Below are 22,059 nucleotides of genomic sequence, written 5' to 3' on the forward strand. Positions count from 1 at the left end.
AAAGTAGGGCACACAGATACATAGGCGGGTTCATTCAACTTTGAAACCATTCACTGTGGAAAACATCAAGTTTCCAGGAATCCTATTTGAAAAAAATAAGCCGATATATATAGAGAAAAAACAACTGAAGTTTGGATTATTGAGAGTAACATCCCGTATAGACAAGGCCTAAAGATAAATTCTAAAGGGCTTTTCCTCCTGGACTTGTGTTATTAACAGCATTACAAAGAGTTTCATTAGCAGGATTCAAAGTTATTGAGGCAGTGTGCTGTGAACTTTGCTTCTTCATACCTTTGTTTCAAGTTTCTAGACACTTTCAATGAAAATTGTGAACTACTATGATCTTGATTTTTGAGAACTCCTTCACATTGCTATAATGATAAACAAAAGAAGACATGCATTTCCTCTCCACCACATTTCAAAGCAAACCAGGAACTTGGTCCCATAGTGTTTTCACCGGTAAAGCTATCATTAAACTTTTTAGAGTTACTCCGGTAAAAACCCAAACAACCCCCCCCAAAAACCCCAACCAACTAAATACAAACCAGAGAAGCTGGCTAAAAGAAAGATGTCATCTATTTGCACGATATCAGAGATTTTTGTAATTTTCCCACAATAGGAACTCTGTAACAAAACAAAACTATAAAAGCAAGCATATGTAACGTGTATTACTTACAGTGAATTTCTAGAACTTGCATTGCTATCTGAGGTGTAGAGTTTAGGGATTCATGATCTACTCTGCAACTTACAACTGCACCATCATCATTGCGATCTGCTAGGAAATCCAGTGTGCTGCTGACTGTGAACGTTTTACGATTTGCATCTTCTTCTTTTAAATATTTAACATCTGAAAGAAAAAATAAACAAACAATTTTCTCTCCAATATCTCAAGGAAAAGTAGTCCAGCATTAGACAGCTATATTATCTATCACACTTGTTGAAAAAACACGTCTTTCATATCCGTATTGATCTCTTCAAAACAAAAGTAATTAGACTGTAGTTATTCCTCAATTTGCTCCAATTGTCAGAGCAGAAGATACATACTGAAAAGGAAAATTTTAAAATTGGTTACATGATACTGCACTCAAACGGAAATTCCTTTCGTCATTATCTCTTATAAGTTTAGGCCCAAATTTGATAGAAACTTAATCGGCAGTTCATTAGAAAAAAATGTGCTCTTTTCCCACTCTCACTTCTCTTAAGTATTCAGTGTCACTAAATATTAAATTTTCTAAGTCCCTGCTTATAATCTTTCATAGTAATGCAATACATGGATCTTACTGAAGCCATGTGAACTGAGGGTTGCATGTATAGTCACATCAATCCTGTGCTTACTTTATTCATTGTTTATTCTGTTGTTTGGCTAGAATTATGCTACTTGATGGATTAAGCTAAACCGAAGTATAGATATCAACAGGGATGAACAGCTGTAAATAGAGCATGTCATAGTATTTACTGGAATCTGCAGACAAGTCCCAAGAAGACTGGAAATAAAATTACTTCAAAGAGACCTGCTTTATCACTGCTTTATATCATGTTAAATTGGTCTACTGCTTTTGTGCAGATTCAGTTAAAAAACTCTTTGACACTTTTCAGCCCAGATACGAGAATGAGAGGAGCCTACAGCTATGCTTAAGAAATATTCAACTCAGATCAATGTTGAGGTTCAAATTCAGAAACTTTTGTTGAAGGACATACATGTTAGATCAGATCTGAACATCCAAAAGCCTGAGCATTTTTTTTTTAAAGTTTTAATGTATTAACTCCTACACGAGCTCTTCTTACACATAATTTAGAATTGTTTTTCTTGGTTCCCAACTACTTATAATACTTATTGGTTTTCATTTATTTCAGCGAAATTTCAGCAAAATAGTAAGCTTGTTATATTGATTTGTTACAATGAAAGCTTTAAAAGACACATATAAACACATAAACGTATATACTAAATTACACTGAGATTGCATATGTCCTCTGTGTCATAAAAAAAGAAAAAGTAAGAGGTTTCAGTTTTACAAATTATACTAAATCCCATTAGAGAAGAAGATGACCTAAATAAAATTTCCATGAAATACCAATTTTAGAAAGCAAATCTTAAATGGCTTAAACTACATATCTTTAGATTAAAAATACTTCTGAAATCAGAAAGATGGTCTTTTTTGTTGTCTCCAGATAGATGAATACACCACATAGTTATAAGATTTCCATTTTTCCCCAAAAAATAATTATTTCTTGCATACAAGCAGTTTTCTGCCTGTCGGTTGCTAAGCTTTAAGAGATTTCAGTTTCTGCCACCGTGACTATTCATATTTAGGGATCAGTAGGTGAGAGGAATATTGACCAGGGCTAAAGCAATGTTTTTATAAACAAATAACAAACATCTTCACTAATATTTAAAGCAAACACATGAGGTTGTGTTCCCAGAGTTAGGTTTCCAAATTCAATAACAAGCACCTATATAGATAGCCTTCTGCTTATAAGTAATTTACACATCCCTTTGCTTATTGGCTTCAGCAGAAGACAGACAGCTCCTGAAAACATCAACAACTTTAATTTCAGTGAGAGGTTGTGGATGCTTAATCCTTTAGAAAAACAAAGGCAGTTAATTTCCTAAACGGTTGTTTAGAAGCTTTTCTCTAGACATCTATCGTTTGGAAGAGTTCAACTCTTAGAGTTAATTACCTCTGTAAAAACGATGGCAATACTATTCTATAAACTGTTGACATCCTCATCAACAGAAATACTTAGCTTGGCCACTTTATCAGCCTTATCTTATTAGATGTTTTTTCATAGCAAAATGAAGGTGTGATTTTAACATATGCTAACTGAATTTAAGCCCACCTGGATGTAGGAGCAGTGGAGATCAGGTACTGGGTATGTTATCGTATGCTAGCATTCCGAATATTTACCCAGCGGTTTTACAGTTTTACAGAATTCTTAAATATGTCTGCTGTAGTGCATTCTTTCATTTATGCTCTTGCTACTCCCCTCTCTCTTAAACACCCTCTTGAAAAAAGGTTACAAAAAAGATCCCTTATAGAGGCACTTCTCTGGAAATCACTAGAATGGAAAAGGTTGGGGGATGACTAGATAGAAAGTAGCTTTGTAGAGGAGGAACTGGGGGTCTTGACGTCAGGTTGAACATCAGTCAACAGTGTGCCGTTACAGCTAAAAAGTGACTGCCCTGCATTAACGATAGCATAGACAGCAAGTCAAGGGAAGTGATTCCTCCTCTATTCAGCACTTGCGTGGCTGCAGCTACAGTAGCAGGCCCAGTTTTGGGGTTTCTCTTACAAGAAAGATGGCAACAAACCCGAGTAGGTTCAGCCAAAAGCCATAGAGATGGTCAGTGGTGGGAGCATACAATGTACAAGGACAGCTTAAGATAGTAGGGTTAGCTCAGCCTGAGGAAGAGAAGACTAAAACCAGATCAAACTGATGCTGTCAAGTATCTAATGGACAGCCATAGAGAACAAAAAGCCAGAGTCCTCTGAGGGGCACACAGCAAAAGCTGAGGGGTAATGTACACAAGTTACACCAAGGCAAATTCTGATTATATATCATGAAATACCTGCATATAATGAAAATTCTCCACAATAAGGGCTTTCAAATACTGAAACATCTAGCCCAGACAGACTAGGATTCTCCATCCTTGGAGATTTTTCAAAACTGAATTGGGGAACACCTCTAGCAACCTGATCTAACCTCTGAATAGAGTTTTGGCCATATGAAATCTAAGGGTCAACTATGGGCCTGCTTCTATTACTCTATCAGGTAGCTGCACCTAAAGATATGCCTGTATTAAAAAATGCTAGTTTATATCTCATAACTATAGATGTTTGACAGTGAAAATAATAAATAGAAATGACAGAATATCATCCATTGTTCATTGTCAACTATTTATAAGAGCACATACTTGTAACATCCATATAGAAACACTCATCTTTTCAAAAGACAGCTTTGCTGCTTCTACAAGGCAAAGATAAATTTGTTTGCACTCAAAATCAAGTTCTGCCATAAAATGGACTCGTTAAAAAATTGTCATCTTTGTTTTAGTGGTTTATCAAGACAAAATGATCAGTGCCTTTCTGAATTCTTTGCGAATACTAAAAATAGATGAACTAAGGCAAAATGTCTTAATTTTTTGCAACAGATTAACTGAACTGATATTATCTTATTTATTTCTGAAGCCAAATTTTGCTAGGGAAAAAAAAAAAAAAAGAAAATCCATTTAAAAATATTCCTGAAACCTAAAACCAATATTTTACATAATATTGTTGAAGTAACATGTAACAAATTTTGTTGAAAAAATAGGTATTTTTTTAACAAAAGTTGTGTATTTAGCTTCTCTGGGTTTTTTGCTTTTAATAATCTTCTAGAAATGTCACCAGAATGCTAAACTGCAAATCGCTTTGTTAATTTGGTGCATGTACGAGAGACAGAACACTAAAGTAAAAGGTATGGTACTCAGTGCTTCACATTCAGTCTCTCTCATTACTAACACTTACTCTATCAAACAGTATTCCTTTACCAGATGATGATTCCTTTTTCGAGTAATAGCAATGGAGCTACAATTTTAGAATGGCTTTTTCCCCTTTGGTGCAACTCTGAACTCAATGCATCATTTATATTCTTTTGCACCATGTATAATACACTGTAACACAATTGGATTTACTGGTGCTAGACAGACGAACTCCTAACCTTTAATGTCAGCCGCATTAGCATATAATTTCATATCTATTTTCTCAGATTTATCATTTCACCTTTTACAGTGCACAAAGCTAATGTAACTTCTGCTGATGCCACTGCAAACTGGTTAGGTTATTTTATTTCTAACCTTTGTGAAATGGCAATGTGCTCTTCAGAAGACCTAGAAAACTAAACTGAAATGAATGTGCTCAGTACTTTCCTCTCATTTCTTTTTTTTTTTCCTTTACTGTTCTTTTTCACACATCTTCTTTGTTCCTTCTGCACCCCCTTTTTTAAAAAAAAAGCATCCCTTTAAGAACTGTTAAGAATAGGAAATTAGTTAAAGAGCAAAATCAAAATTGCTTGCTTGGCTTCAATTACATGTCAGCTGAAAGAAAGGCAAAGTTATTACACCAGATTTTAAAATAAAATTTTTAAAAAGACATGTTTTCAGATGTGTTGCCTTGCTGTTAGGCCAACTGTACCAGTAGTTCCCTTAAAGTGTTGACTTTGCATAACGTGATTTTCAATCTTTACATTTCTTGAATATATATATTCATCCTGTCACCTTTTCTGGATCACAGCACCTATGCTGTGACACGCGTGTTAGCTGTGCTGTTAAATTCTTCTTTTTAATTACATTTGATGAGGTTCTACTTTTCTTTCAGCAATCTCCTCAGATTTCCCAGTGGCTGGAAAGAATGGTACTCTGTTTCCTCACTTTCTATCCATGTTACAAGTGTTCAAACACATTTCAAATGATTCCAGCCTAAAATCCTGTCTCCTTTAACAGTCTTCTGACTTTCATCAGAAATCTAAAGATGCTTCTAGAATGAACTGGGTTCCTTGGACAATCAACTAAAATCTCCTTTATTTACCAATTTTATATCACAGATCTGGTTGTGTACATTGAACTGTGGCAGAGAATAGTAAAGGAAGATTAATGGATTCTGTAATTAATGCTGTAACTTTGCTTGAGGCAGTTTAATGAGCTAAAAAAATCCACAATGTCAGACAAATATGAGACAAAGCAGATAATTATTTTTTTTTTCTAAATGCTAGACAGAAAAGGTGGATTTTGAATCATTTATTGATCTGGTCTTATAGCAGAATGAATAGAGATGACATGAACAAATACCAATACTTTATCCTTTTTATTCATCTACTCTATAATGGGCACCTCAGTTTGCTGTGGCAGATGTGACTAAGCCTTCTGCTATAGGAATCTCTCCCCACTCATTCACCAAAAAGGATTTTAAACTGTCCCAGCATTTATGAGAATAATTACTAGAAATCTAGGTTTTAAGTAAAGAACATACAAAGTGAAAGAGGAGACAGAAAAGAAAGAAATAAGAGTTTATATGCAACTCTTCTGTCTCACTGCATCCTCAAAAGCAAATCCTTGCTTTCAGCTTCAGTTTTAGTCACCCGATGACTTTTCAGTTACAGCAGACTTTGTCCAACTCCCCCCCGTTCCTCTGAAGTTCCCCTCATCCCCTTTGAAGCCTGTCTTCTCCCTGCTCCTCACTGCACACTCTCAGCATCCTTTCCTCAGCTGCAGGTTCCCAGTTTCCCAGCTGAGACTCCTTCAAATGTTACATCCCAGCTCTTCCTCACGGAGCATTCTCCGTAGCTCCCCTACGGGAAGTGCAATCTCCTGTCTGTAAGGGTATTTCTGAAGCAAAAATAAAAAGATTGTTATATGAACACTCCAGTAATTTACAATCAATTCCTTATCTACCTACTACCACTGATTGATTGAACGACTGAATATGAGAAAGTTTACAAACATTAATTAAAAAAATATAATTCTAAATAATGTACAGATTTAACAATTGGACCAAATTACATCAAAGTCCTTTTAAATACCTTTAACTTCTTTGTCGTTCTTGAACCATCTGATATCAGCTGCTGGTTTACTACCAGAAGTCTTGCAAGTTAGCTGCATCCTCTCTCCCTCCATAACTGGTGAGGTAAATCCAGTAATTTGTGGCTTCTCGGGAACACCTAACAAGCAAACAAACAAAATTTCTCTGATAGTGTCAGCTGCTGCCATGAATATATGACCAACTTAAAGTTCACTTCTTCATATGCTCTAAATTCCGGAAACAGAGTAATTAGTTCCTTGCCTTCTATCAAAATTGAATGTCAGTGAATCCTGTTTCCTATTGCAAATAAACTGTCAATCTGAGCTGTAGTTCGTTCTAAAGAATTAAAGAAAACAGAAATTATCTAGTTTTCCAAGGGAAACAGATTATATTCTAAAACCTATCTTACATACATACGTTCTGCATGCAGGTCTAGTCTGACTTGCTATTACAAGGTTTAAACCGATCTGCACGCAAGCAGGATGACAAAGTATATTAGAAGTACAGCTGTGAAAATAAAACGTAACTGACAACAAAAAGCTGAACTGATCTAAATTCCGAACAGAGGTTTAAGCATGAATTATGAAGATTTTAATACAAAATCCAGGCAAAAGGGAGGATGAAAATAAATACAGGAGTTGCTTTATCTTCAGAGAACATATAACCAAAAACCCAACAGGTATAATCACCATTCCATTGGCTATGGAGATTTCTTCAGCTGAATCCAAGTTCTCTGAAGGAGGTCGTATGACCATGATATACTACACACACGATATTAAATTTGGAAATACTTGTTTTTCAATGAGCCACGGAAGATTTAAAAAAAAATACAAAGAGAATTTGGAAAAATTTGACCACTATATGTATAAATCCATTTGACTTCCGAGAACACAAGAATAATTTATTTTAAAGTGATACCGATGACCATAATTTTAAAATATCTGAAAATGTCATTGTTATAACTTGCATCTGCAGCACTTTGACGCATTCATATTTGTGGTTAGATAAAGGGTTCAATCACAGTAATTGATCCTGTGCCCTGTATTTCACTATTTGGTTTGTTTACTTCTCTTTTCCAAAATGACAGATGATGTACATAAAAACCAAGCAGCAGTACCTATCGCATAATACATTTCTGTAATAAATCTACTCCTCTCTTCCAAGACAGAAAATGGTGTCTACTATAATACCCTGATATTTAAATCTTCTAATCCATAACAGAGCAGTCAATAAAGAGATTATTAGTACATAAAAAGATAGTTCATCTGATTAAAAGATGCAATACTTTTCAATGGAAAATATCCCCTTCTCAGACAGAAAGTGTCCCACCAGTTTAGAATGTTACTTTGAAACAGAAAGTTACAAATATAAAATGAAAAAAAGGCATCTTAAACCTTGCAGCTTTCTTTCTTTGTAGGTAAGTAGCTGACATTGGGAAAACTGCATTAAACTTCCCCAAAAATGGAGGTAAAACTAAAAGGACTGTGAAAGATCAAGTCACTTCGGTTAATAAATATTGGCTAGATGTTTGGGTTTTTTTGTCCTTGTAACATCTTTCTATGTCTTTCTGCCATTTAAAAAGTTGAACTGGTCTACTCATCTATTGCTTAGATCATGAGATGCCTCTCTACAGAAAAGAAGATTAACCGTAGGCAGTTGTTATTCGAGAATATTCTGCTTTGAGTGGGTATTTTTTGTCCTTAATGGCAAACTTGTGAAGATTTTTGTAAAATAGTCTCACAGGGACTGAAAGGGAGATGTATTTCATATCCTATGCACAAAACCAATTCCCTGGCTGGATTAATGTGAATATTACTGGCACAGAGAACATCTTACATTAGTCCCATTAAATTCAACTGTCTGCCTGTCGACATATAAAAATAAAACAAAAAGAAAGAAAGAGTCAAGTTCAGGGACAAAAAAAAAGGAGAAACGAATAAAAATCAATCTCTAAAATCATATAACCTCTTAGGTACGCAGGTGTGTTTCAATGAACTATAGCAATTTCGGCTGATTGGGCTACTGACATTCATAGAATCATATAAAGTTTCGAGCAGAAACTTTATTTCCTGGGCATCTCTCGAAATCTATTGCTTTTCTATGTGTATCTATAACCTTTGGGGAAAACAGCAGAGCATTTAGAGGATAAAGCATAAAAGAAGCAGCAAACCCAGTGAAAATATGCACTTTATAGACAAAAAAAGAAAGCAGAATGAGCCAAGAAAATGCACAGCTAAGGAAAAACGATAAAGCTCTAAAGCCCGTTTTGATTTCATGCTTTCTGATTTTCTCCCCTTTGCCCTATATAATACATTGTTCGGAGATGAACACATGCACCTTCTTCGCACTTCTGGTGCTCGGGATGTACAGGAGATGTCCATTTTATGGAGCACTCATACGGTGGTTTTTTGTGTGCTCCCTAATTCATTATTCTGCCACCGCACAAATAGTAAGAGGCATGTTATTTTTCAGCACAGCAATAGGAAATAATAAATATCAGCGAAACAAGATCAGACATTTACATGTATCTTCTGCCAAGCTTTAGAAAAGTTCATTCTTATCATAATTTGCCAACGCCCGAGAAGTTTAACATTTGCTTCGTTATGCTCAGCTCTTTATACTTACCGAGAACAGTAAGAAAAGCCTTGGAAGTTTTGACAGGCATAGTAAATAAAGAGCAGGTGTACTGCCCTTCATCCGACAGAGACACATCACTGACACTGATACTCAGTTCGTGCCATGAAGCTCGGACCAGCTCGATTCTGTTGTCTCTCAGAGCTGAAAAACAAAAATTCACGTTATAAGGTAAGAAGCAGCCCATTAACAAAGCGTGGCACGTTCTACAAGAGCCTCTATGAAGTAGCCTACTGAAATCCCACCCTGGAATACAGGGATATGGACACAGCTGTCTTCAGGCACAGTAGTTTGTTTTTTTCTATAAAATAAAACACAAGAGTTTACCAAGTTTCCGAATAGTGTTCTGAGTGACCTGTAATGTATATAAACTGGGAAACTAAGGGACTTTCGTTACCTTCAATCTTCCTCTGACAAAACCAATATTGACTCTGATTTCTGCCTCCTAACAGCTTTGTTCAGTGACTAAAATAACTCCTTCCTAAAAACTGCTTTTTTCATGTAGTTACAAACGTGGGTGAATATTGAGAATCCCGTTTCATCTACTAATAAACTGTATTTTCAACTAAGAAGTCCAGCGTTGTGTAGCTTGCTTACAGATTTTTCTCACATCCATTACTACTCATATTGAACGGGAATATCAGATTTCTTGAATGCTGCATGAATATATTGAAAGTTCCACTTCTACATGCATATATAATACATTTAAAGATTTTAGGTAATTAAATATAGTGGCTTTACTTTTTTGATTATGACAAAAAATATGATCTTCTAACAGAAGATCCTTCCTAACAAAATTTTGTTTGCATGAAACCACTGAGGGAAGAGCAGCAGGGAGATTTACTTAAATTCAAAATGTCGTTTCAGCTAATGCTTTAAAATTTTAAATATTTTGAAGTCTATATTTAGATTAACCCACATTTTCTATTTAAAAACAGTCTAAGCATTCCCAGACATTCAATTTCTCTGAAGTAAAGTTGTTTCAGGAATCTACATATATTAACTGAGTCTTTCCTCAGCATAAATACCGGTATCAGAAGTAAGTAAACACCATAATTCTCCTAAGCGAACAATAGAAAAGCCGATATAACTCAGGAAGTTTTGCTGTATACATCTAGATTCAGATCTTTGACCTGGCAATATTTGAATCTGCAGTGAGTCTGTTTTTATAATAAGCCTCTGATAGTCAAAAGTAAAATGGACTACTATAATTACTGGGAGAGCTATGCTTTGATTTGTGAGAAGAACCAAGATGGTCAAGGCCTCAATGCTGTTCTCACTCACCTCTTTCTAAAGTGCCCAAAGGCTCTTATATTTGTTTCTTCTAACATTTATATCTTCCGATGATAAAAAATAAGCTTTACTGTGGTTCTTTTGCTACTAAATCTATAAGTTTCTGCCCCATTGCAAGGCTCTCCAAGTGCTGTCAATACAGGAAGATTTATGCCAAAATAAGCAGCTACAATAAAGATTCAGCAAAAATGTCACTTGAATTTGGTGTCTTCTGAGGCCACCATTCAGGTTCCCTTACAATGATTTCAAGATGAATTTATTGGTTAGTTCAGGGTAGGCCAGCTAAAGCTTGACTTAGTCTCTGCAGGGTCCGGTGACTGAAAGGTGACAGCTTAAGCAGACCTAACATATAAGCATGCCATGAGCTGCTCCAAGGCCCATCAAAGTGACGGAGACTGTGTGCAACGAACTCGCTCCAAACATAACTAAGACATCTGGCCAGCCACAGCAAGAAATAAATAATTACATATTATACAACATAAAATGCATATAATGATGGAAAACAGGTGCAACATTAAACCAAAGAAGCAAGCAAAACAAAAGCCACAGTATGAAAAGCTATGTACATACCAATACGCTGACATGACAGCCAAGAAAAACAAGCTCAAGAAAACAAAAAGTACACAGAAGCAAGCTTCTACCAACCCAGAAAAGCAGGCAAAGCTGATGACTGTGGCTTTACTAGCCAAAAGTCCTCACAACAGTGAAGCTGTTGCTATCTTTGAGGAAGTAGATGGAGACTCAGAATTCATTTCTCAGCATTTCAATTCTAGTCAGATGCAAACTGAGCAGACATAAGAATGGTAGTTTATTTCACATTAATGACCTTTCAGAAAAAAATTATTTTCAAAATGACCCAGTGCTTCCAAATGGTTTGATTACCACCACACCCATATATATATAATTTGGAGAACAGCATAGGAAAAAAAATAAAAGTAAACAACAACAGCAAAAAACACCCTCAGCACCCCATAATTTGAAAGTGGTGATTTTTTTGCCTCCCCTGAATCAGAAATTATGTAAAAAACAATGCAGTATTTCAACTTACATGTTATTTTTTTATAATTTCCAGTTGCTACTGCCTCATGATAAATATTTATGTAGCTGTTGAAATGTTTTCCTACAGATGGGGCAACGTGCAGAATTTCATGGACTAGAAAGAACTGTACTGAATTCCACTACAGCACAAACGGGTTACGGGTGATGCCAATAGCACACCGTTTTGATCCCACTGGTAGAGAAAAAAAAACAAGTGAAATACAAACCAACTGCATCAACTACGTGCCTACTGCTACCCTCCTTCATTTCCTCCCTTCCACACCTTTTTTAACCTTTGTACAACATAAAAACCTCAGCTCAGTCAATTTTCTGGAAAACTGGTAAAAACAACTACTGATCAAGAGCTGAGATCAGATGTTCCATGTTTCAGCCTGGAGTGAATTTTATTGAAAGAACAGAAACAAAGAGTTTTGTAATGGAAATATCAACACAGAGCCTTGCAAAAAATACTGCAAATAGCACCAACGTAATACTCCTTTGCAGGAAAGCTGTTTGTCGGAAGCATTTTTGTAAGTGCTAAGTCTAAATGCAATTAATTATCTGTGCCATCAATGTTAAAGCTAAACATCTGTAAGCTTTCCTGGCTACGCAAAATTGAGAGCAAGCCAATGAGAAAACTCTACCCCTATTGCTTAGACAAGGCTAGCACTTACACGGAGTCATTTTAGAATCTTATTTTCAAACTTTATTTCTACGTCTATGTCTACATCTATATCCTTATCATATCTGTTTAGAAAGACACCGATTCCTCCTGTGAAATCAATAGCTGCGATGGATGCCAAAAACGGTTTGTTTCCATTTTCTGTGTTAGGTATATTTTGCTAAAAGGGTGAAGTTGGATCAGAGAAAAAGGGGCTGCCTAACTGTCTAGTCCTGGCTCCCTCAATCTGGGGCAGGGGGAACCCTCTCAGAGGGGGTGACTTCTCCCTCGGGCAACAAATGAACAGTCGGCAGTATGGGAGAAGCCAGGAGTACTTCTAGCCAGCGAACAACCTCCAGGCACAGAGGTGGAGCAGGGATATTGCCTGTGGCAGAGGGTAAACCCTTGCCAAGCCATGTTGATGGAGCAAAGCAGCCCGTCAAGCCTGAACAGAAACCAGCTACTGAGGGGTATCAACTGGCAAGCAAAAGCTTGAAGGAGAAGACATACTCCTCGAGGACCTCGTGGAAAGGAAGGAGATTTATTTACACTACTCTGTATTTTATCCCTTTCAGCAGATCCAAGTTCTACTTTTTTAAAGAGGGATCTCATCTAGTTTATTATTCTCTATTTAAAGGACATGAGCTTCAAAAGCTTTCTGTAAGCTTTTTGACTGTTCTTTCTTTGAAGTGAGAATTGCCCCAAACAGGGCACTTTTACTACAAGGTTCAAATCAACTCGAGGCTCTACCATAGTAGCTTAAACAAAGCACCATAAAGTAAAATACAAAATGTTCTCCCTTACTTAATTAACAGCTGAAACCAAAAAGTAGAACATGTATGGGGACATTTGGCATGAATTTTGAGTTTGGTAGACACTGATAAACAGATTTTCTCTATATTGAAACGTCCAATGTCCATGTGTTGTTCAATAGAAATGGCAGTAAGTAGCTCCAGCTCCCTACAGAAGTTAACAGGAATCGCCAGGCTTCTCTTCAAAGTGTCTCATACAAAAATACAGCTGCTATATTGTTCTCAGGTGACAGTATTTATTCCTCCACTTTTTAAGGTTATACTAATAGCTCCATTTGTATTCCACAGGTAGTTTCTGAATACTATTTATTGTATTGTGGTAGTGACTAAACAGCTCAGGGGAGCACAGAAAAGAAAGCTTTGTCCTTAAAGACTCTACAAGCTCTGTCCTTACTTGACTTGCGTGGTTTCCTAGCCTCACTCCTACCTCCACCTGGCTCTTTCAAAGCCTTCTCTGGAAGCTCTTCTTTTTTTCCATTTCACTTCGTTAGAAGCTTAACAGCTTTTTGGCCTCTTCCTGGGGATTTTCACCTATATTCCTGAATCGTTACCTTATCAATAGTTTGCATACCTACATTTTTGTATGATACAGAGACGCTAGAAAAGGTTAAAAAAGCAGAATATGTATTTGACTTCTGGGAAATGCACCTATGCCAAAACAGTAACAGAATACCACCACTGACGTCTCCCTCCTGGATTCTTATGTCACAAGCACTTATAAAAAATATAAAATGCAACAAGAAATATAATTGCTTAGTAAATTCCAGTATGCCCTAAGTACATTATTTCAGTTTTCTGTAATTCCCAGACAGATATGATGTAGTTAATTTGCAAGGTATGAAATACTTATGCGTAAAATACTTGTTCCTAGGCAGACACATTTCATTTATTTTACCTGTCATTCTCTTTTTCTGTGGAAAAGATTTCCTTTCAGAATGTTTTCTGATGCAGAAACAAGCAACCTTGATAATTTGCATAGTTTAGATTATTATGAGTAAAAGATACAGTCATGTATTACGGCTGCATTAATTACCAATTGTTGAGCCTGATGACCATTGAATAAACTGGTCTCCTTGTTCACAATCACAAAAAGCTGTACTTTCTTTTCTGCACAAAATAATCTAATGATCATATGTAGTCATGTAGTGAAATCTTGCAATAGGAATTATATCAAAGAGAGAAAAGAAACTTAGAAATTCGCACTGTTGTGGAAAGAAAAAAATCCACATTTCATCCTGGGTGGAAAATGCATCTGGATCTGTTAGATGCAGTAGCAAGAAACCAGCATCTTTAATCTTACTTCTCTATAATGACTACATCTTACTAGTATTTGGTGTCGTATATTTGAAGAATGGGCAAAAAACAAACAACAAACGCCCCGAATCCTCCAGAGTAATCTGCAGATGTTTTGACAATACTAACTTGACATACGCTGCTATCCTGGGATTCACTCAATAAAATTTTCTTCCTTATGTTAGAGTTGTTCCCTCTGTCATGGGAATAATGTAACCATTAGTTAGAACCAGAAAGATTTCTGATCCTCTACAGGCCATGCTAAACTCCCAGAAATTTAATACTTATGAAACTGAAACAATCCCTCTGATTTTCAGATTCCAACTTTCTGAATGCAGTACCATCATCAAATCTGAAATAGATTTCCATGGATTTATATTTTGTTTCTGGATATACTTAGACATAGTTTAGATGGCCTATTGCTTTGGTCCTAATGAATTCAATACACCAAGAGGCCTACAGGGATGATCTACAGCACTTGCCAATAGTTGTGCACCAAAATCTGTCAGGCCACAGACCACCACCACCACAAGGGAAAGAAAAAAAAGAGACAGGAGGGGAGTAAATGGAAAAAAATCAAACTGTTACTGTTATTCTGTGTCTAGTTTTCTCAGCCTTCATGCTCCTTTTCAAAACATTTCAAGTTCCCTTAAAAAAATCATGTCCTCATTAGTCTGTTGCTGTATTAACAGTTTGCCCATTTCCAGCTGATATGCAGTTATTCTAGTGATGCCTTAGCTATCTAGCAGGTATGGTATCCCAATATTTTAAAACAACTCAATTATTTGTATACGGAAATAAAATCCCTTTTCTTCCTTTTTCATTTCCAGGCATGCAATTTGATTACTTTCATACAAGGAGGGACACAAGGCTAGGGTGGCACTGGGAATATTTAGAAATCACATGTTTTCTATGTCTGTTTATGCACGCAGTGAGGCCTTTTTAACCTCTCACTGGAAATGAAGTCCATAGCATTGCTCCTGTGAAACTATCACTTTTGCTCTTATTACTAGCTGGTCATGATTCCAACAGAGTCCAAAGGTTAGAAAGATAGGTGAACTCTTAATTAGTCTAGAGTTGTGATAGATTTCAGTACTGGGACAGAAACATTGAAATTGAGTCTACTTTCACAGGTAATGCTAATGTAGGGGGAAAAGCACTTCGTAACACATTAGAAGTTTCTATACAACCTATTAGATTGGCTGACGTATGTACCATTGGAGTCCTTTAAAGGTGACATAATTTCTAAGTAAAATTAGCGGAAATAACAAAAACTGAAGGTCACAATACTGTGGACTTTGGCTAATTGGCTAATTGTCTGTGGAACAGTATTCTGGCCAATTTGCAGATACATGATGACTTTTTCCCCATTAGGAAAGTGATTAGTAACACAGACGAGTTCAGAAAGACATTCCGAACAGCGTCTTTCACAGTTTTGTGTCACTCAGATGCTGTGGATACTTCAACTTCACTGAATTTTCCTACCCATCCGTGTACTTACTGAATAAATTCAGGGCACCGCTGTTTCGCAGAAGGTGCTAAGTAAGGTTTTTGAAATAGAGCAACAACATAGCAGTCCCTGGAGATTAGTTTTACTTTCATTCCAGTGCGTATCTATTTCAGTTTGAACCCTTCAAAAGTACTTGGTAATCAAAAGGAAGAAATAACAGGGTCAATAGGAATATATGACTTCTGCCTCTGATCATCTGGTCATCTTCTACTTTATGCTCTGGCTTGCAATCTAATAAGAATAAACTAGATTGTTTTCAGCTGAGAAATACCGCTGCAATATTTGTTTAGCTTATCCAGAGAACAATGTTCAACAGCAAGCTGCTTTCTCCTTTTTATATTTTTCAGACTTTTCGCATGTTGGATAGTGCATGTGTCAAAGAGTACAGAAAACTCCCTTCATTAGAAGAGGTGCTGACAGTCTCACTAACAGAAGCTTCTTCTCTGTGCTTTCTTACTGCCTTGGAAAGGAAGGCCAAAGAGCTGGGGGGCCAGAATATGTCCATACAATCTTATTGCTATTAATCAGGGCTGGCTGTATTTAAAAAACAATCTTAGATGATCATGAGGAAAATCCAAACAGCAAGGCAAATTCTTCAGTGAAACAACAATTCTCCACTACCTGCTATCTGGATAAAACAAATACACTTACAGCGACTTAGGATCTTGAACACGTCTGCTAAGTGAGGTTTCTCCAGCTGTTGCCAGCTGACAAAAGGCCAGGACGATTATATGTCCTTCATGAATGGAATAAGTACAGTAAAACCTTCCCGCATGCCAGATTTTCTGCACTGAGTTACATTTTCTCTCACAATTTTCTGTATTCTCTTCAGTTTCTCTCTTTCAGAGCATTCGAGAAACATGGCGATATGCAAAAAGAGAACTTGCCTTCTAGGGTGTTTATAATGCCTATTTCTGGTATTAAAGAGACACTGCACGTATGTTCTTCTCTTTTGAGAATCATAGTTTGCTGATGACACAAACCTGGTATGAGTGGCTGACACGCCAGAAGGCTGTGCTGCCTTACAGCGGGACCTGGGCAGGCTGGAGAGTTGGGCAGAGAGAAACCTTATGAAATTCAACAAGGGCAAGTGTAGGGTACTGCACCTGGGGAGGAATAACCCCACGCATCAGTACAGGTTGGGGGCTGACCTCCTGCAGAGCAGCTCTGTGGAAAGGGACCTGGGAGTCCTGGTGCACAACAGGTTGACCATGAGCCAGCAATGTGCCCTGGTGGCCAAGAAAGCCAATGGCATGCTGGGGTGCATCAAGAAGAGTGTGGCCAGCAGGTCGAGGCAGGTCATCCTCCCCCTCTACTCTGCCCTGGTGAGGCCGCTCTGGAGTACTGCGTCCAGTTCTGGGCTCCCCGGTTCAAGAAAGACAGGGATCTGCTGGAGAGGGTCCAGCAAAGGGCTAGGAAGATGATTAGGGGATTAGAACATCTCTCTTATGAGGAAAGACTGAGGGACTTGGGTCTTTTAAGTCTAGAGAAAAGAAGATTGAGGGGGGATCTTATTAATGCTTATAAATACTTAAAGGGAGGGTGCCAGGGGGATGGGAACAGTCTGTTTTCAGTGGTGCCCAGCAACAGGACAAGAGGCAATGGGCACAAACTTGAACATAGGAAGTTCCATCTTAACATGAGGAGGAACTTCTTTACTTTGAGGGTGGCAGAGCACTGGAACAGGCTGCCCAGAGAGGTGGTGGAGTCTCCCACACTGGAGATGTTCAAAACCTGCTTGGACGCCGCCCTGTGCAACCTGCTGTAGGTGTCCCTGCTCTGGCAGGGGGGTTGGACTAGATGATCTCCAGAGGTCCCTTCCAACCCTGACCATTCTGTGATTCTGTGATTCTATGATTCTGTGATAAGGATAACATTTACTGTCTTAGAAGGTCTGAGGGCTGCCTCACTTTCACATAAGAAATTTAAGTTTCAAATCCTTCCAAAACACACAAGTTTTGAACTATGAAGATGCTTTGTTGTTTTATCGTGTTGGAATAATGTTTAACAGTACTTCTAAAAATAAAACAAAAATCACATTAGTCAGGATGAAGTGTTGTCTTACAAGGTCTGCTCATCTGGTTCCTTCTGCAATAGGGAATTACAAGATTTCCTATTATACTAATGCAACTGGACATGTGCCACAGCACAGTAGCCTAGAAAATCTTTAAAAATCATACTTCTCAAATATGCAGCTGCAAAAATTAAAATTGCAAAATGATCTGGCAAGCTTAGAGATGGACAGAATTAAAATAAATGAGATTCAATAGATAAAAGTAATTGGTAGAAATGATAATCTTATATACCAAGTTGGAGACTGATATTTTGAAAGCAGTAATGCAGGAAAGAAGCCCTGAGGATTATAGAGGAAATTATTTAACTATACGTTCAAATGCAGAACCACTCTAAAAAGATGAATCCTATTCTGGGTTGCACTGATCCTGGCAATTATGGTAAAAGGAAAAAATAATGTTACAATATTCCAAAACTGCATATATCATACTGTGTCACATATTGTAAATTACAGATAGAAACATTCTCTCAGTTGGGAAGGTAATTTCTGAAGGTCTACTGATGGAATACTACTGCATAAGTAATACTATGAAAATGAAAATAATACAATGGAGAGCTGTAATAACAGCCTACACCTACCTAAGAAAATACTAATAGAAGTTCGAAATATTTTTTTTTTTGCTATAATTTTGAGGGTAATACTGAAAACACAAACCAGTATGTTTCAGGCTAAATGAGAGTTCATTGTAAGCGAGAAATATTAGATAGTGACTTTATTGAAGTAGAAGGGATAAATAAGTAGTAACATGCTCACAAACTAAAATAAAGGTGCACAGATTTCCAAGTTTGTTCTTCTGTGAAGACCAGACCAGGCAATTTTTCCTCATGCTACTAATGTTGATATAAATCTTTGTGTTAACAGTACTTAAATGATTGCTGACCAAGGCAGAGTTAAGCTTGTTTAGGTATTAAAAACTGTCTAGCCAAACAGCACAGAGCTCTGTCAAGACAGTCTACATATTTTAAAGAACATCAGTTACAGTATACTCACTTTTTCCTCTTCAAGAGACTGCCCTTTACAGTCACTGCTGGTGACCCTCATGCACTGGCTTTAGTCAGCTTTGGATGCAAGGAATCCGACAGGATAGGGAACATAGAACAACTCAGCCAAAATTTACGCTCTTAGCACCGCTGGAAATCCAGTTTCTCCTCAAACCTGACAATGTGCAATATGTTTTTCATACGCGTCCGCAGCTGACCATGTCATAAGGAAGTTGCAGAAGTGAATTATACCCGTATTTCTCTAACCTTGTAGATGGCGACATTACAGTTCTGGTCATTCACTAGCTAAACTTCATGATCCCATCATACTGAAAATATTTCTAGTGGCATGAATGAGTAATGCTCATGGTAGAGTCATGTTCATGGTATTGCTTCATATTTCGTGGAATGTCACAATCTTCTCATTTCTAAAGAGTGCAGTCCTGTTTAAACATATTCTCTCAGCAGAATTTGGAGACAATTTCTCACTTATTAATGACCTAAGAGAGATCCCTCTCTAAGTGAGAACAGCTATAAGATGGCCCCGTTCTTTCTGCACTTCTTGATCATTCGTGTAGATAGATAAATTAAGTTAATGATGCCTACATTGGCTAGACATGCAGTAGGAATACTCATTTGTCCTAACTACTCTAAGAATTCAGACTCCCTAAACTCCTGCTGCAATCAGGGGAGCAAGTAAGCTTCCTCCAGAGGCCAATTAAGAACACGTCACTGCCTTGAAAATATTACAGAACCTGAACAAAACAGCACAAAATCATCAATGATTGATGAGTGTATCTGCAATCAATCTAGCAATTGATTCCAGTAGCAATGTAAAGTCAAATACTAATGTATATGTCAATACAGAAGATGTTAGTGGTGTTAGTGATGTCTTGCACATCTCACTATTGAGGGAATTGAAATATGGAACAAAGTATCATGAGAGATCTGAGATGAGTCTAGTGCAATTCCAGAGAGGATTCTCTGAAAGCTCTTTGGTGGTTTTAACATCTTTTATGATAGAGCCCTTTAAAGTTTTATGATGTCTCTCTTATAGCCTAGCAGCAGACAATCTGCCTCTGAACCACAAGTACACAGATGCTTCCTCTTTTGTGGGATTTGTCTTAGTTTTCCAGATGCTGGTGTGCTGTGAAGGAAACTATTAGTGAGAAATGGTGACGGAAACAGATAATCAAGGGATTGGAGCATCTCTCATACAAGAAGAGGCTGAGAGACTTGGGAGTGTTTAGCATGGAGAAGAAGCCAATAATGAACTTAATCCAAATTCAAAAGAAAAATTTGGCAGCAGAACTTTCTAGACCTCTAATTTTTTGAGAAACCTGCTGTAACTAGACATAGTTGGAGAAGAAAGTTAGACTAGGTGACCTCCAAAGGTCCTTTCCAACATGAAACATTCTGTGATCTTGTGATTCTAGATGTTTTTGGGGTAGAGAATGTGCATATCACAAAATTCAGGAATGTTACCAATCCTGAAACACCAACAAAAACCCCCTTTGGTGGTTATTCACAAAGATTAATCCTCTTTAGCTTCTCCTAAGAAATTTTCTCTCTCATGGAGGTTTTGGATTTAAGTCCCTCAAAAGAGGCTGCCTGTCTCCCCCTTTATAGTCAATGCAAAAAAAAAAAAAAAAAAGGAGAGAGAGAAAGAGACAAATCATCTTTCCTAGTCTACACCTTGTTTATGCAAATACACTTCTTGTGCAGCTATATTCCAAGAATGTGGTTGCATCACAAGTGCAGCAACACAATACTTGGAGTCCAGAGTGGCAATCAGACATATTGATCATGTACTACAGAATATAATTTGGAAAAATAAAACAATGACATACTAATAGCTGCACTGAATAAAAACTCTACTATGAATAAATGCGTTATTTAACAAAGAGTAGATGCTGACAGTAATAGATTCATGGAATCATGCTACCATTGCTAGCATTTATCCCCACTATCTGACATTTTTGGGGCCGTTCACATACACAGGATATATTTGAGTACAGCAGAAGAAACTTGTCTATGCTTAACATATATGTCTAGACAAAAAACAGCTGAATTCATCTTGGCTTTTTCATTTAAACATTTATTGCAGACATTTTCTTTTTAAAGAGTTGGGGAAAAAATATTCACCTGGCTGTTTCTTTCTGCAATTCAAATTTTATCAGTAGGTAAAGGACTGAAGACATTAATTTGAAAAGCCAATTATATAGAGTAACTACCATTTACAGCTACATAGCTGCTTACCGTTCACATTTGCAACAGATGTCTCATACTGCACTTAACTGGCATAGTCTGAAGACTCACCAAGAAACCACCATAACTAACCTGTCTTCAGTTTATTACTTTCGAAGTACAGATTTGCATATCATGATTGTCATATGAAAAGAAGCACTGAATATTTAAAAAATGCAAGGAGTTGTTCCAATATTGACTGCTTTTTGTGGCTATTTTTAATAGACTGTAAGTCATTAAAGTATTGGAGATACAGTCCAAGAAGAATTTCTGAATTTACTGTGTACTACTGAATTGTATATAACAGATCAAGAGCGACTTCCCCTTCTGCTTCACAAGCTGGCTGAGACATGGCACAAGCAAAGGAGGTATTTGGCCTTCAGGGCAGTGACTGTTACTGTTCTCTTTCTTGGGTTTATCGACAAAGTGCCCGTCAGAGGACATTAATTGCACATTTGGATGATAATAAGTTCACAGGATCAGATTTAATAAAGAGTGCTGCAGTAACAATCTGCAACACTGGATACATGAATGTTTTTGGTATTTAAGCTATAACATCCCATTTTTAATTATACTGTGTCCTTGATTCCTCCTTCTCTCTCCTGTCTTCACTTCAGAGATGATTCGCTTAACTCCTCTTTACGGAGCATTCAACTACTTTTTCCTCTACTCCAGGCACAAAATTTAACACCTCTATTTAGAAAAGTATTTAGAAAAAGAAACCTGTTGTCTATACACCTGAATCTCCTTTCCCATCTTACTCAGCTCCTGGTAGACTCAACAGTTCTGGAAACATTCCAGACATCAAATCCACTTCCTGCTACACAATTGATATTTTAAAACTACCACTTTCAATAAAAGCAGCGGTTTTTCTTCTGTTTTCCATTTTGCTTGCAAAGTCTGTTTGCCAATTTGGTGCTTTCCTCAGAACCTCCTCTTGCCTTTCTTTAATTCAGATGTTTC

The 22,059-nt window shown here is 37.1% G+C and overlaps 1 protein-coding gene across 2 annotated transcripts in view; it reads right to left on the reverse strand.

The window, feature by feature from the left end:
• Positions 1–22,059, reverse strand: part of CADM2 (cell adhesion molecule 2) — a gene marked incomplete at both ends in the record, with an annotated part of 685,963 nt that overhangs the window by 113,124 nt on the left and 550,780 nt on the right. Inside the window, 3 exons of one of the 2 annotated variants that reach the window (XM_082484364.1) lie at positions 677–847; positions 6,556–6,693; positions 9,180–9,332. In XM_082484364.1, the coding sequence (XP_082340490.1) occupies positions 677–847; positions 6,556–6,693; positions 9,180–9,332 (462 nt within the window). Of the gene's footprint in view, positions 1–676; positions 848–6,555; positions 6,694–9,179; positions 9,333–22,059 lie in introns of those variants that run through there. The other variant, XM_082484365.1, reaches the window with a different exon arrangement.

Source organism: Vanellus vanellus (genome assembly GCF_965231255.1).
Source record: "Vanellus vanellus genome assembly, chromosome: 1".
Taxonomy (NCBI): Eukaryota; Metazoa; Chordata; class Aves; order Charadriiformes; family Charadriidae; genus Vanellus; species Vanellus vanellus.